The sequence below is a fragment of the Castor canadensis genome, chromosome 8 (genome assembly GCF_047511655.1).
Source record: "Castor canadensis chromosome 8, mCasCan1.hap1v2, whole genome shotgun sequence".
NCBI classification, from domain to species: Eukaryota; Metazoa; Chordata; class Mammalia; order Rodentia; family Castoridae; genus Castor; species Castor canadensis.
Genome location: NC_133393.1, coordinates 146,456,353 through 146,470,861, shown reverse-complemented (window position 1 = coordinate 146,470,861; position 14,509 = coordinate 146,456,353). Strand labels below are relative to the sequence as shown.

Here is a 14,509-nt window from a genome sequence, read left to right as displayed (position 1 = left end):
TTTAAAATCTGCTTGAGGCAGATGACTATTTCTTATCATGCTAAGTTATTTTACTTAGATGTCTGTTTTTTTGTGGGAATGTGGGTGCTTTGGAGCTATGTCTGTGCCCTGCAAACCCAAAATACAATTTTCCTGGGTGTGTCTTATTTTTATTTATTTCCTACTACAAGGCTCTGCCCTTCTTTGACCCTTTCCTGCTTGAGCACAGTTGGTCCTTCAGTATCATATAGGCACAGCCACTAGGTTGATTCAGTGTTCAGTAATCAACTATGATCTGAGAAAGAATTATTAACCTAGGAATAGGAAGTGGGAAACAGAGCTAGAAAATGAAGCCTTGGTCCATATTCAGGCAGCGTTTAGGGAGAGTAAGCAGTCATTTCAAAATTAGAGTTTGGATTAAGAAAAGAAATAGTAGGGCCAGCTCCAAAATTGAGTATTAACCACAAATTGGCTGGTCTTTGAGGTACTGGTGGATTTTACCAGACGTGGAAACCTTTATAGGTGCTTTCTTACGGTTTAAGAAATTAAGTGTATTTTATGGTATACCTATGATTATGACAGGGTAATTTTCTAAAATTCATGTTCTTCCTGTGGATTTTTAAATTTCCAATTATATCCACAGGAATTTTACTAATCATGATGTCAGCTTATTCTCTATTTATTCAGTCCCTTTGGCTCAAGGACCTAAACTACATTAATTTTGTCAGCAGTTTCCATAATATCCATGCTTTTTAGTTGAGGTATGTGAGAAATTGCTGCAATTTTCATAGTAGGTCAGTCTCTGGAATGGAAAATTGAACCCAGAATTTGCAGTTCCATGCTTAGTGTTTGTGCTCACAGATGTGTGTGGTTTTTCTACTTTACTTCCATCCTTATTCTTCTTTCTGTGATGGAGGAAATCATATCAAGCAAATAGAGAATTCAGTCTTTTTACCGGGCAGACTGTTCTGCCTTTAGGCATGGCTTTCCTGCGCTTGGGATGGAAGGAAGCAGAAGATTGATGTTTGGTACATGAAATATCCCAAGTGTTTTTTGCATATCTTCCCTGCCCCTTTTTCTTCTGATGGGAGGAAGTGTGAGACTTTTCTCTGTGCTAGCCTTAGATGTGGGGCAGGCAGTCCCATTGTTTTTAAGGCTCAGCAGATACTGTCACTTGCTTTTGGCATGGGGCCAGAGAGAAGGAGGCAAAATAGCTACTTTGGGGTGGAGTTGAGGGGAGGGTGGGATGTAGAAAGGAGATTTCTCTGTATTTTCTTAGTCATAGGACTCTGAATCCCAAGTAGCTAAATTTAGCTTAGGTTCCTGTTGAAAGCATCATTTTTTGGGGGACAGGCAGTGGGGGCAGAACGGAAAACCTTTTTGTGTCTCCTGCTCTGTGAAGCCAATAGGGAAGCAGGAGGAGGTGAGGTTGCCATGGAGATGGTAGCTGTGTGCAAGGGGAGAGCGGCAGGGTTTAGAATTCCAGGAAGGAAGAGAGAGTGATGTCATCAGATTTCATGGACCAGCCCAGGAACCCCTGTGAGGTTGGTGGGGAGTTGGGTGTGTGGGGGGGGTGGTGGAGTGGGAGTTTGTGCAGGGAAACTGTGGCCTCAGTAAGGTGTGGGGAGTCCAGTTCAAGCAGAGAGGTTGGTTGGATGGAACTGTGCTGATCTGCATTAATGCCTAATTTAAGAAAAAAAAATCTGTACCTCATTATGAATTTGCAGAGTATGTTCTTTTTTGAAAAGAGTGTATTTGTTTAACAGAGGAGCTCATCAGATGTAAAAATGTGGTATCTTTTTATAGTTATATCCCTGTAGCGTTTGTGTGTGCCTTTACCCCTGTATGTTTGCACATATATTTTGGATATATAGTTGCCTTTGTCCTATACCTTTTTCTGGTGCTGCATGCAGTTAAATGCTTTATTAGTGCCTGAATATGTTTGTTTATATGTATATGTATGGGGGGGGGGTCTATAAATAAAACTCTTTCTATAAAAAATCTGCAAAGAAAATAAAAGCTGTTTGTTTTGCAGTAGAAAGGAAAACTGCTTGCTTCAAGACAGTTGTTCTGAGCATATGTATGTTTGTATTGATTGTGAAGAAATGTATTTCTTTAGGTATGGTTAAAGGCTGATTTTTTTTAAGGAAATAAATGTAACAGGACCTGTACATTCAAATGAGTTTTGCCCTTGAAAATAGTCACTTTGCCTCTGATGATACGAACATAAAGAACTCTCATTAGGAGTTGGCTTCAGAGATGAGTGATGAGGAAAATGTTTTCAACATCTTAACACTGAATTTTTCATTAAAAATATGCCCAACTTGATCAGACACTAGGTTTCTTTGAATTGGCTTTCCATGGTCAAATATGAGCTTTTATCCCAGTTAAAGATATTTAAAGTCATATGCTTAGGTTCTGAAGACATTGTCATTTTCAGATCAAGAGCTCTGGGATCTTGTAGTTTAGTAGTGATGTTCTGAATTGATGGTAGCATCTGGGGAATATGAGCATAGCCTTCTTAGGGTGACATCTTCTGAGGTGACCCATTTGGATTTATTTGTTCAGCTGTGCCCATTAAAACCAACGGCATTACCATTGGTTAGTGATGTGTTAGATGCTGTGTCTGAAAGCACAGATTTGGAATCAGAAGTCTGAGCCATGTTCTGCCACTCAGGGGCTGATCTTAGACAAGTAACAGTCTCTTGGTGCATTGGTTTCCTCACATATAAAATGGAAATGATGGTGCTGCTGTAAGTACCAGCCTTACCGTGTAAGTTTGAGGATTAAGTAAGCTAAATAGGTAAAGCACTTAGACTCGTATGTTCTCAATTCTGAATTAGTGATTTTACATTTCTTGCTATTGGGCTTTTTTTTTGTGGGGGGTGGGACTGGAGTTTGAACACAGGGCTTCATGCTTGCAAAGCAGGTGCTTTACCTTAGGGTGACATCTTCTGAGGTGACCTATTTGGATTTATTGAGCTATGCTTCCAGTCACATTTCTTGAAAGTAAGAATTAAGAGGTAGGTGGTACCTGGAAAGAGTATAGCTCAATGTTCCCAATTCAGTTTTACTTATTTATTTATTATTATTATTATTATTATTATTTTAATTCATATGTGCATACAATGTTTGGGTCATTTCTGCCCCCTTCTCCTACCCTCTCCCTTACCCCTGGCCCCCAATTCAGTTTTAGATTCAATCTGAGCCTTATTGCAGACACCATGGAATCCAGAAAAGGGGCCCAGAAATCCAGAGTTTTTAAATGACTTCTAGATGATCAACAAGAATTGGGAACCACTCAGTGTAATAGATTATGGTATGGCCCAAGCACCAGACTCCAAGCATCATGGAGTCTCAGGTGCCACCCAGATCCACTGAATCAGAGTCTGCTTTTAACAGGGTACCCAGTGATCTGTTTTTATATTCAAGCTTAATAAGCACTGCATTTGTTCTGTAATTGGGAATAATTGGGTGATGACTTCAGGTTAAAGATAAATTGTCTCTCAGTTATCTCCACTACCAGAGGAGAAACAGTTTGGCTAAGTTCATGTGTAGATGAACATGTATTTACTTCCCCATTGCCTGGCCTAGGAAGAAGGCTTTTCTGGGCCAGAAATGGAAAGAACAGTTGATTGTGGCTTCTGGCTATACAGTTACTGACTGTTTGGCCTTTGGCCTCGGTTCATCCCATCTTTCTGAGTCTCACTCACCTCACCTGATAGTGGGAGTGACACTAAGATCATGACATAATGTATATGAATTATCTAGCACATTGCAGTGCCAGCCTAAGTCAGGGCCTTGGCCTCTCCTTCAGCCTTTTGTTGATACATCTGTATACTAACTCAGAAAGGACCACTCCCTGATCCCAATACCATCCCATCTTTGTAGGTTCCTTGCATGTTTGCCTGTCTTAACTAGTTCATGTAGTTAATTGTACTCACAGAATACTGTACTTAAATGGCTTTCTCTGCCTTGTTTTCCCTAGCAATTGTCTTTCATTAAGTGTTTGCTATTACTGGAAAGGGCTAGAAGAGGAAGAAATGCAGGAGTTTAATACTTGAGTGGATGTAGGAATCAAGTGATTTGGTGATGGGATCTGTTTGATGAGGCAGCTCTGTTATGAATTCTAATAGTTGACCATTCATTTTAAAAAATGGTGTTTGTGTTTTTAAAAACTTTTGTCTCAAGAAGAAAAATCAAACTCTTATGGTTTCTTTTGAAATCTTTTAGATTGGTTCAAAGCAAGAATAAACATGGTAGTTATTAGCAGGTCACTGAGTTGACAAGGAATGAGTGTTGTCTTCTTTCTGAACAGGGAATCAGTATGAGAGAAAGTTCAGGGACTTGCTCTGGGGACACCAGAAGTAGATGGAGGGAGTTAAAAGGGAGTTAAAAGTCTGAGAGTTGGCAATTGTAGCCAGCAGGGCATGGGAAGCTGTGGGAGGAGTAGGAAATTGAATGGTTGTTTTATTTAGTCATACAGATCTTAGGGGACCTATGAGTAAAGCGGGATTGGGAAATCAAAGCATATGATAAAAGTGGTTATATTAATAGTTTATCCTTACAGCCTAGGTGTACTTTAGGTGCTTTGTATACATTATACCTAATCTCAATATCTTTGTAAGATGTTGGTGTAGTCACATATATTTTATAGATTACAAAACTGAGGCTCAGAAAGGTTGAATAACTTGTCCTACTGTCACTTTGTGATCAACAGAACTGGTTTGACATCATCTAGAATAGCACTGTGAATGGAAAGACTGTTAGCTACTATATTACCAATTAAAAATTTATTACTTTGTCTATACTGACATTTTGGGCAGAATTGTTCCTTTAAATGTAGAGCATGATATTCAACATGTTAGCCTCAAGGGGAATTTTTGGGTATTTCAGGATGATCCTTTGGGATATGTTTCCCTTATACTCTGAGGCTAATTAAGAGATATCTTTTTTTTTTTATGCCAAAACTTGTGAAGTCTTCAGTTCAGTGAAACACCAGTTCAAATTGAATATCACAACACAAACTAATCTGTTGGTAGTTATCATTTGGCATATTAAGTCATAATAAGCATTCACACAATCATGTCTGCGATTCCATTCAGACACAGATGCAGATAATTATCAATGATTGCACAAAGGAAACGTCATATTCTTAGGTAGATTTCTAAGTTCCATCTGGAAGAACCCTAAATTTGCAATTTGAAGACTGGTTCTAGGCCTTCTTTTGTTATTTACTGCCTGTGAGACCTTGGGCATGTCACTTAATCTCAGTGAATCTGAACCTGGGTGTCTCTCATGAATCAAAAGGGAATTGCAGTATCTTCAGGAATTGGTTCCAGGACTCCCTTAGATACCAAAATCTGGGGTACTGTTTGCATATAACCTATGCATACCCTCCCAGATGCTTTAAATAGATCTTTTCTAAATTAATTTATAATACCTAACGCAATGTAAATAGTTCTACTGTATCATTTAGCGAATAGTGAAAAGAAAAAACATCTGTGTGTTCAGTACATACACAGGCCCCCCCGCCCCAATATTTTCTACCTATGATCAGTTAAATCTACAGAAAATGAACCCATGGATATGTGAGGTGGACTGTTTTGTTACCTATCCAGCAGAATTGTTATAAGTATGAAGATGTGTTTGATACCAAGTTCCGCCTCTTCTGACAGGAAAGACATTTAAAACCTGTGCTACTTTGGTTTTCCTGTCTCTGTGGTACAGGTGAGGAGGGTGTGTTTCAAGGAGCTGGATTAGAAATAGGTGATTTGTGTGATCCCCTCAGTCTGTGATCCTATACTTAACAGAACTGCTTATGTCTCCTATGGGATGAAGTATTACATGAAACTAAGCCTTTGTTTCTCATTATTGTTCTGTAGCAGAGCTATCCCATTAAAGAACTAGCACTGTGTAAGTCACTTTACACAACTTATCTCAGCTCTTGTAACAGCCCTATAAGGTAGGTGGTGTTTTCATTTAAAAGATTAAGAAGTCGAGGCTGCATGATGAAAGTCTTGGAGCTAAGTTGCCAGAGTCATATCTTAGATCAATTCCCTCCATACTTCACTATTCAAGGAATTGTGACCTGTCAAACTAGGTATGAGCCTATTATACCACAAAGTGCCTGTACTAAAGGGATGAGAAATGATACTCTTTACCACCACACACTTGTAGTTAGTGTTTGACTTTAGAACACCCTTGGCTAGCAGTAAAAAGTATTACTGATATTAATTCGCAACCTGTGATTATGCATCTTTTTAACATTCTGGGACAAAATGGGTAATACACGTAAAGCACTTTTGCATACTGAGTAAACTGGTTATCCAAGGAAAACGCTTGGGGTTATCTGAGTTGCCAACTGAACTAGCCGCTTTTTAACTGGAATACCATTTTCACTTGAAAAAACAACTGACAGACTGATTATTCAAATTTGGGCATTTGGTAAACATTTTATTAAAAATGAATGAAGCAAGCTTACTATTTCAGAAAAAACAGTGAAAATACTTGTTACCAGTGATATGACTTATGTTTTCAAGCAAAAATTAAAATTGTGGAAGACTGTATCTTAGATAGCTCCAGTGCTTAAAGACTTTTCTGTAACTTTGATGGTGATATTAGTGAATGTAACTTTTAAAATATTATACAACAAAGCATGTCAACATTTAGAAGATCATTCTAACTTACTGAATTTGTATCTTATTTATTTAATTTTATTACTTTGGTACAAGGTCTTGCTATATTGCCCAGGCTGGCCTCAAACTCCTGGGCTCAAGTGATCATCCTGCCTTAGCCTTCCAAGTGGCTGGGATTACAGGTGTGAGTTACCACATCAGACTAGGCAGGAATATTTTAATAGTCTTCACATATCTTTAGATAGGCTCTCTTTAACATTATACCAAAACTTGAAAAATGATCGTTTCTGGAGGTTAGTTATGATATGGGGCATGTTTCAAGGGGTAGAGCACTTGCCTAGCATGCACAAGGCCCTGAGTTCAACCCCCAGTATTGAAAAAAACCCAAAAGAACCAAAAATACCTCCTGTCTTTCCCAAATACATATCAGTGGAAATGGCAGATTTTCTTAATATGCTTCAACCAGAATAACATGTTGAAACAAATTGCAGACATAAGAATCAAACTTTTATTAAGTTGGATATGAATGGTATAGTCGTGCTGCATAATGATGTTTCAATGAGTGACAGACCACATACATGACAGGTGAGCTGTAGATCCTATGATGTGGCAGGCTGTATCATCTAGGTTTGTGTATACTTTGACATTTTCACAACAATGAAATATTTATCAGAATGTATCATTGTTAAATGAGGTATAACTGTTTTTGGAGAAAATATGAAAAAGATCAGTTTTTAAAAATACATTAAGTCATTTGATTTATTTTCATAAAAATATGTTTGGGCTAACATGGTTTATTGGTGTTTTAAAATTAATCAACAAATATTTTAAAAATTACTTAATTTTAGTTTTTCCCTAGACAATTACCAAGAGTTATAATCCATATAAAGGCTCTTTAGAATCTTTTAATCATTTTTAAGACGTCAAAAAATTTGAGAACTGCTGTTCTAATCTTTTTTCCCTTATAAAACAATGGTTGAGACCTCTTAAAGTAATTCTACAGATCATGAATAGGTCTTGACCTACAATTTGAAAAATAGTGGATTCTAGAGTTACAGGATTGCATTGTGAAGGGAGGCAGGACTTTGCTGGCTTTTATTAGAGTTGATGTTAAGGTGTGAAGTAAACTGAATAGAGTTTATATCTGGAAATTAGCTGTTTGTGGCCACCCATCAAACCCCATTCAAATCTCCTGTGAATTCTCTTCTTTGTTAATTACTTCATGCCTTTCTGTGTTAGTCAGATTTTTCTTGTTATGGCAAAATACCTTGAAGAGGAAGGATTTATCTTGGCTCGGGATTTCAGAGGTTTTAGTCCATGGTGTGAAGAGCATGGCAGAGCAGAACAGCTCACATCATGCAGCCAGGAAGCAAATAGAGATATATGCACATGCTCTTGACCTTCCCCCCCTTTCTCCTTATTCCACTCAGGCCCCAAGCCTGTGGGATGGTGTAACCCACATTTATAGCCCATCTTCTCCCCTTGTTTAGCCCTTCCTGTGAATACTCTTACAGAGACACCCAAAGTGTGCTTCAGTAACCACCCTCGTAGTCCCCAATCCAATCAAGATTAGATTTAGCCATCACACCTCCTCACTCCATTTCCAGCTATGTTTACTGTTCTCCCTGACCTTATGTTTCCATTTTATTGCTTGGCTCATAATATATTTGTTTATATGCTTTTCTTCCTTAGTATGGGTTCCTTGAGGTAAGAATCCTTAACCTACTTTGTCTTTGCATTCTTTTTTTTTTTTGAGACAGGGTCTCACTATGTAGTTCAGGCTGGCCTTGATCTTGTGATCTTTCTGCATTAGCTTGCTAAGTGCTGGGATTGCAGGTGTGTACAACCGCTTCCAGTTCTGTCTTTGCATTCTTATCACAGTAGCAGACATAAAAAATTTAACCCCAGAAGTTTTGTTGGAGAAGTAAGTATGGGAAGAAAAAGGGAATGGCTGAGTGAGGCCACGTTTAGGATGTTGGGAACTTAAAACAGGTAAGCAATAGAGGGTCATTAGTATTGGAGTGGTATGAGTGGAGTTTTAGGTAGTTAACCTTGGCTCTAGTACGAAAGGTGTTAAGAGGTAGGGTGGATGGAAGCTGCTGGAACAGGTAAGAGACTTTTGTTACATAATTTAGGTGTGAGGTCTTCCAAGCCTAAATTAAGATAAATGCTTTTACTTAACCTGAGGAATATTTCCAAAAACAGAAATAATACCCATACTATCTAGCATCTATCATATACTTTTTATATGCTGGGTATGTGTTAAGGGCTTTGTGTGTATTATCTCTTTTAATCTCAGCATCCCTGAGGTAGGGGCTATTATCTACATTTTTGATGGCTAAGTAAAAATAATACAAGATCATTGTTGAAAGTACAGATAGTAGTTTCCCCAAAACAAAAACAAAAGCAAAAGATATATCACTCGTAAGCCTAAACCCAACACTAAGGCATGTAATCATGGTAAACATTTTGGGAAAAACATTTCCAGATTTAGAAAAGTGTGTGTATAAGTTGTATGCGCCTAAATGTAATGCTGTTCTTCCACTGAAAGGTGAGCCAATCTAAATCCCAGGCTTTAGGGAACTAGATAAAATAAGCAAATGTCTACTTAAAATATTTACTAATTTGTTTATGCCTACATACTCAAAATTACATACATAATTATATAATAATTTAGAAACATTTTCTGTGATTTTTTTTAATGTATGCACTCTTGACTGCATTGGTATCTGTATCATTGGTTAAAACAACTTTGAATCTTTAGTTTTCCAAGGTAAATATTGAGATACTGAATTTTTTTTTTCTGACTGAGGTTTGAATTCAGGGCCTTGCACTTGATGGGCAGGCACTTTACCATTTGAACCACACCTTTCCTTTTTGCTTTGGTTTCTTTTCAAATAGGGTCTTGCTTTATGTCTGGGTCAGCCTTGACTGCAATCCTCCTGTTAATGCTTCGCCACACAGCTGGGATGACAAGTGCACATGGCACCTAGCTATTGGTTGAGATGGAGGTCTCTCAAACTGTTGCCCCCAGCTGGCCTCAAACTGAGGCCAAATCTTCCTCATCTCCACCTCCCAAGTAGCTAGGATTGCAAAGTGTGAGCCACTGTACCTGGCTGAGAACACTTTTGAATCAGCATCTGTTTCAGTAACTGATGATTTTATCCCAACCTGCAAGTAGCCACTCACATAACATGAGGAAGGTTGGTTTTCTTCATTTGTACCATATTGTGTACTGCATTGCTTTTCAAAAATATTTTTTTAATTGAGCAGATATTCATATAATATAAAACTAACCTTTTAAAAGTAAGCAGTTTGGTGGCTCATAGTACATTCACTGTGTTAGAGAGCCATCACTTCCATGTCATGGAAACATTTTTTCATCACCTTCAAAGAACCCTGAACCAATTCATCAGTAACCTTCTATTTCCCTTTCCTCTAGCCCCTGGCAACCACCAAACTGCTTTCTGTTTCTGGTCTTTACCTATTCAGGATATGTTATATAAATGGAGTCATACAATATGTATCCTTTTGTTTCTGACTTCCTTGACTTAATTTAATGTACTGATATAGCAAATGCATGCTGCAGCATGTCAAACTTTGAAAACATAATATTCTTCTATATATAAACCATAATTTGTTTATCTGTTCACCCATTGATGTGTCTGTTAGGTTGTTTTTACCTTTGGGCAGTTGCTAATAGCGCTGCTGTGAGCTTCATGACTGTAGAAGTATCTGTTTGAGCACCTGTTCTTCTGTTCTTTTGGGTATGCACCTAGCAGTGAAATTGCTGGATCATAGGTCCCTTTATTTAACTTTTTGAGGAACTACCAAACTTTTCCACAGCAGTTACTCCATTTTACATTCCTACCAGCAATGTACAAGTGTTTCTCAATTTATTTTTATTGAGGAACACAATAAGATGAGGAAAGTAAAGAGAAAATAGGTATGGCCTTTGAGTTTATTAGAGCTCTGTATCTCAGATTTTGCCTGATGGACTTATTAAATATTTACTTATTCACTTCACTAAGAATGAAATTTAGCTCAGGGAAATATATCTAATCCATTTTAAGTGGTGAGTAAACTAAGAAGTGAAGATCAAGAGAAGTGAAGAAGGGAAATGTAAATAGTCTGTAACGTTTCTTGAGGGCCAATGCCATATTCATCTGTGTGTGGTAGCATTTAACAAAATGGTTGTTTTGGGGGATTCCCAAGTCTACCCCAGGTCTAGTAATTCACTAAGACTTACAGAACTCAGCATACAGTTGCACTTAAGACTAGGCTTTAAAACAGTAAAAGGATCTAATGAGCAAAACTGGCTGTGGGCAAAGGTACAAGGGGCCAAGTCCAGGGGAAGCCCAGCTCATACTTCCAAGAATCCTTTCCCAGTAGAGTCACACAGTAGTGAGTTGTGACAGTGTTGTCTACTAGGGAAGCTCATTTGAAACTTTACTGGGGGCAGGAGTTGTTCACATAGGCACCCTACCCCTAGCAGAATTCCATACTCCTAGTAGGAAAGCAGGTATGAACTAAGAGCCATTGTTACTATTCTGGGAATAGAACATCCCAAATCTTAAGTTCCTAGACACCAAGCAGGCCAACCTTGCAAATTTTTCTAAGGATAGCAGCCAGGCCTGCTATGTTCTTTTCTGTCTATAGCTGTTCACTCACCAGAGACATTCTCCTTTGTAACTGTCTGAAGAGAGCTACTGCGGAAGCTGCTAGCTATCGGCTGCTGGGCACTTCAGGAGTTGCTGGGAGGGAAGGAAACTGTTTGTCCTAATGGAGCTGCTGGGTAAGCCCACTAGACCTGGAAGCAAAACCTTTTCCTGCTATAATGTCTCCCCTTTGCCCTTTACTGACAAAGCTTGACCTCATGCATTCTGGCAAAGGAAAAGTATTTAAAAGGCCCATGTTCATTTTCTCAGAGCAGGCAGAAAGGGTAATTTGGAGCTGGAAGTCAATTCATTGATAACCACCATATGAGTAGAACAGATATTTATTTAATCCCTATCTTCAGAAACCAGGAAGAAGTGTGTAAATGGACAGAGATCCTAGGAACTTCAAAAATAAGGCAAAAACAAAACAAACAAAGAAAGCAACTGTTGGATACTTCCTTCCCTTATTCTGTATATAAAAACTAACTCAAGATAGATCAAAGACCTAAACATAAGAGCTAAAACCATAAAGCTCTTAGGGATAAATCTTGTGACCTTGAATCTGGCAGTGGGTTCCTAGGCATAATACTAAAGCATAGCCAACAACAAAATAATAAGGTAGACTTTATAAAAACTAAAACCTTTTATGCATTAGAGGACACTATCAACAGAGTGAAAAGGCAATCCAGAACTAGAGGCTCAGTTCAAGTGGTAGAGCATGAAGCCCTGAGTTCAGACTTAGTATCCCCTGCCTTAAAAAAGGAAAAGAAAATATTTGCAAATAATATATCTGGTAAAGGATTAATACTCAAAATATATAAACTCAACTATAATATAACAACATAAATGTATAACTCAACAACAAAATATCCAAATAGCTCAACTTAAAAATGAGCAAAAGAATTGACTTAAGATTTACAATGACCAATAAAATAAGCCCATGAAAAGATGCTCAGTGTCACTGATCATAAGAGAAACACAAACCAGAGCCATAATATGTTAAGCCATAAAACTTCACACCAATTAGGATAGCTAGTAAGTTTTTGGTGAGGATACGGAGAAGTTGGAGACCATGTGCATTGCTGGTGTGGTGTAAAATGGTCCATCTTCTGTGGAAAATAGTACAGTGGTTCCTCTAAAAGTTAGAATCGCCAGTGATCCACAATTCTACCTCTGGGTGTACACACAAAAGACTTGAAAGTAGGGACTTGAGCAGATATTTATACACCCATATGCTTAGCAGCTTTACTGATATTAGTCAACAGGGGAAGCAATCCAAGTGTCATTGGATAAACAGAATGTGCTGTATGTACAGTGGAATATTATTGAGACTTGAAAAGAAGGAGATTTTGACACGTGCTACACATGATAAGTCATGGACCATCCTACGTAAATGAAATAAGCCAATCACAAGAGGACAGATACCTGATTCCATCCACAGAATATCAAAGCAGTCAAATTTGTGATAACACAAAATAGAATGTTTTACCAGGTGGTAGAATGGGAAATTGGTATTTAATGGGTGCAGAGTTTCAGTTGTGGAGGATGGAAAATTCTAGAGATGCCAGGCACCCAGTGGCTCATGCCTGTAATCAATCCTAGCTAGTTGGGAGACTGAAATAGGGAGAATGATGGTTTGAAGGCAACCTGGAAAAATATGTCCTAAGGCCACCATCTCCAAAATAACCAGAGCAAAATAGGCTGGAGGTGTGACTCAAGAGGTAGAGCACCTGCTTTGCTAGAGAGAAAACCCAAATTCAAATCCCAGTTCTACTAAAAAAGAATAGTTCTGGAGGTTGATGATAGTGATAGTGGCACAACACTGTGAATGTACTTATGCCACAAAAGTCTATAGTTAAAAATGGTGAAAACGGTAAGCTTTGTGTACATTGAACTACTATTTAAAAAAAAAAAAGAGAAACTGCTGAAGAACGTTTATATAGGTTGAGTATCCCCTGTTCAAAATGCTTGGGATTAGGTGTTTTGTTTTTTGAGTTTTGGAGTATATGCATATACATAATGATGTATATTGAGGATGGGACACGAATGTAAGCATGAAATTTACTTGTGTTTCAGATCCGCCTGTAGCTTAAAGGTGGTTTGTATGTTTCATATTCTTGTGCGTGAAACAAACTTGGATGGCTTGGAATTCCAACTGTGGCATCATGTTATGCTCAAGAAGTTTTGAATTTTGGCCTATTTCAGATTTCAGGTTTTTGGACTAGGGGAGCTCAACCTGCAATATGATCATAAACCTTAGAATTAGTGTGGTAAATTAAGGGAAAATTTTATTTGTTAATGTGTTTCAAATTAGAATTTTGTCTTCATGATCAAATTTTAATTAAAATAAAGCAAGAATGCAGTGGATTTGTAAAATTAATGTAAAGACTGAGGGTGGTAGCAGGGAGGGATGGATGACAGTAGAGTGGACTGCTTAGCTATGCAAAACATGTATGCATTGGAAAGCGCAAAGTTGCTTTGCTTACCTTAGAGGTAACCTCATTTATTCTGCCCTTGAAGACTGAGATTGATTTTACTACATAACTTTTTTTTTTTTTTTTTGAGACAGTCTTGCTATGTAGTCCAGGCTGTCCTTGAACTCTTGATCTCCCTCTGCCTCAGTCTCCCAAGACATGCACCTCTGTGCCCATCTGATATTAAAAAATAAATAAACAAACAACATAGCTTGCTTTCTTTCCCTTTCCTTGATTGGCTCTTGCTATATTGTCCAGGGTGGTCTTGTGCCACCAGGCCTGGCTTCAACATCACTGTTTTTTATTCAGTGTTTGAACATCTTTCAATGAGGCTGAATAGTCATTTGACACATAATCCTAAAGAACTGATATTAGAGAAAGCTAGGAAAAATTAATGGTTGGTTAGTTGGAAATGTGTGGGGATTAGACCCATAGGTTTTATATTATGGTCTCTCAAGTCACTTACAAGTGATAGACATTGGGGTGAGGAAATGGTTCTTTTCGAGTTTGTCTGTTAAACACTGTGCCAGATATGCTTCACCTGAATGATTTCTAACCATCTCAGATGAGGTGGATACTGTGTATTATATAGTTGAGAAAACTGAGGCTTTTAGGCTATGCCCAGTAGCCTCATTTGAGAGGTGGGAAATACAGAAAAGTAATGCCTTTTTTTGAGGGGGGTCTGGTATGGAGTTTGAACTCAGGACCTTGTGCTTGGTAGGCATGTGCTTTCCCCTTGAACCACACCCCCACTCTTTTT

The 14,509-nt window shown here is 38.2% G+C and overlaps 1 protein-coding gene across 28 annotated transcripts in view; it reads left to right on the top strand.

Moving 5' to 3' along the window:
- Positions 1-14,509, top strand: part of Rbfox2 (RNA binding fox-1 homolog 2) — a 247,718-nt gene that overhangs the window by 58,071 nt on the left and 175,138 nt on the right. The window contains exon 1 of one of the 28 annotated variants that reach the window (XM_074084370.1): positions 1,351-1,523. The exons of the other annotated variants lie outside the window; for them this stretch is intronic. Within the exon in view, the coding sequence (XP_073940471.1) occupies positions 1,482-1,523 (42 nt within the window). The 5' untranslated portion in view covers positions 1,351-1,481. Of the gene's footprint in view, positions 1-1,350; positions 1,524-14,509 lie in introns of those variants that run through there. 28 annotated transcript variants of the gene reach the window in all.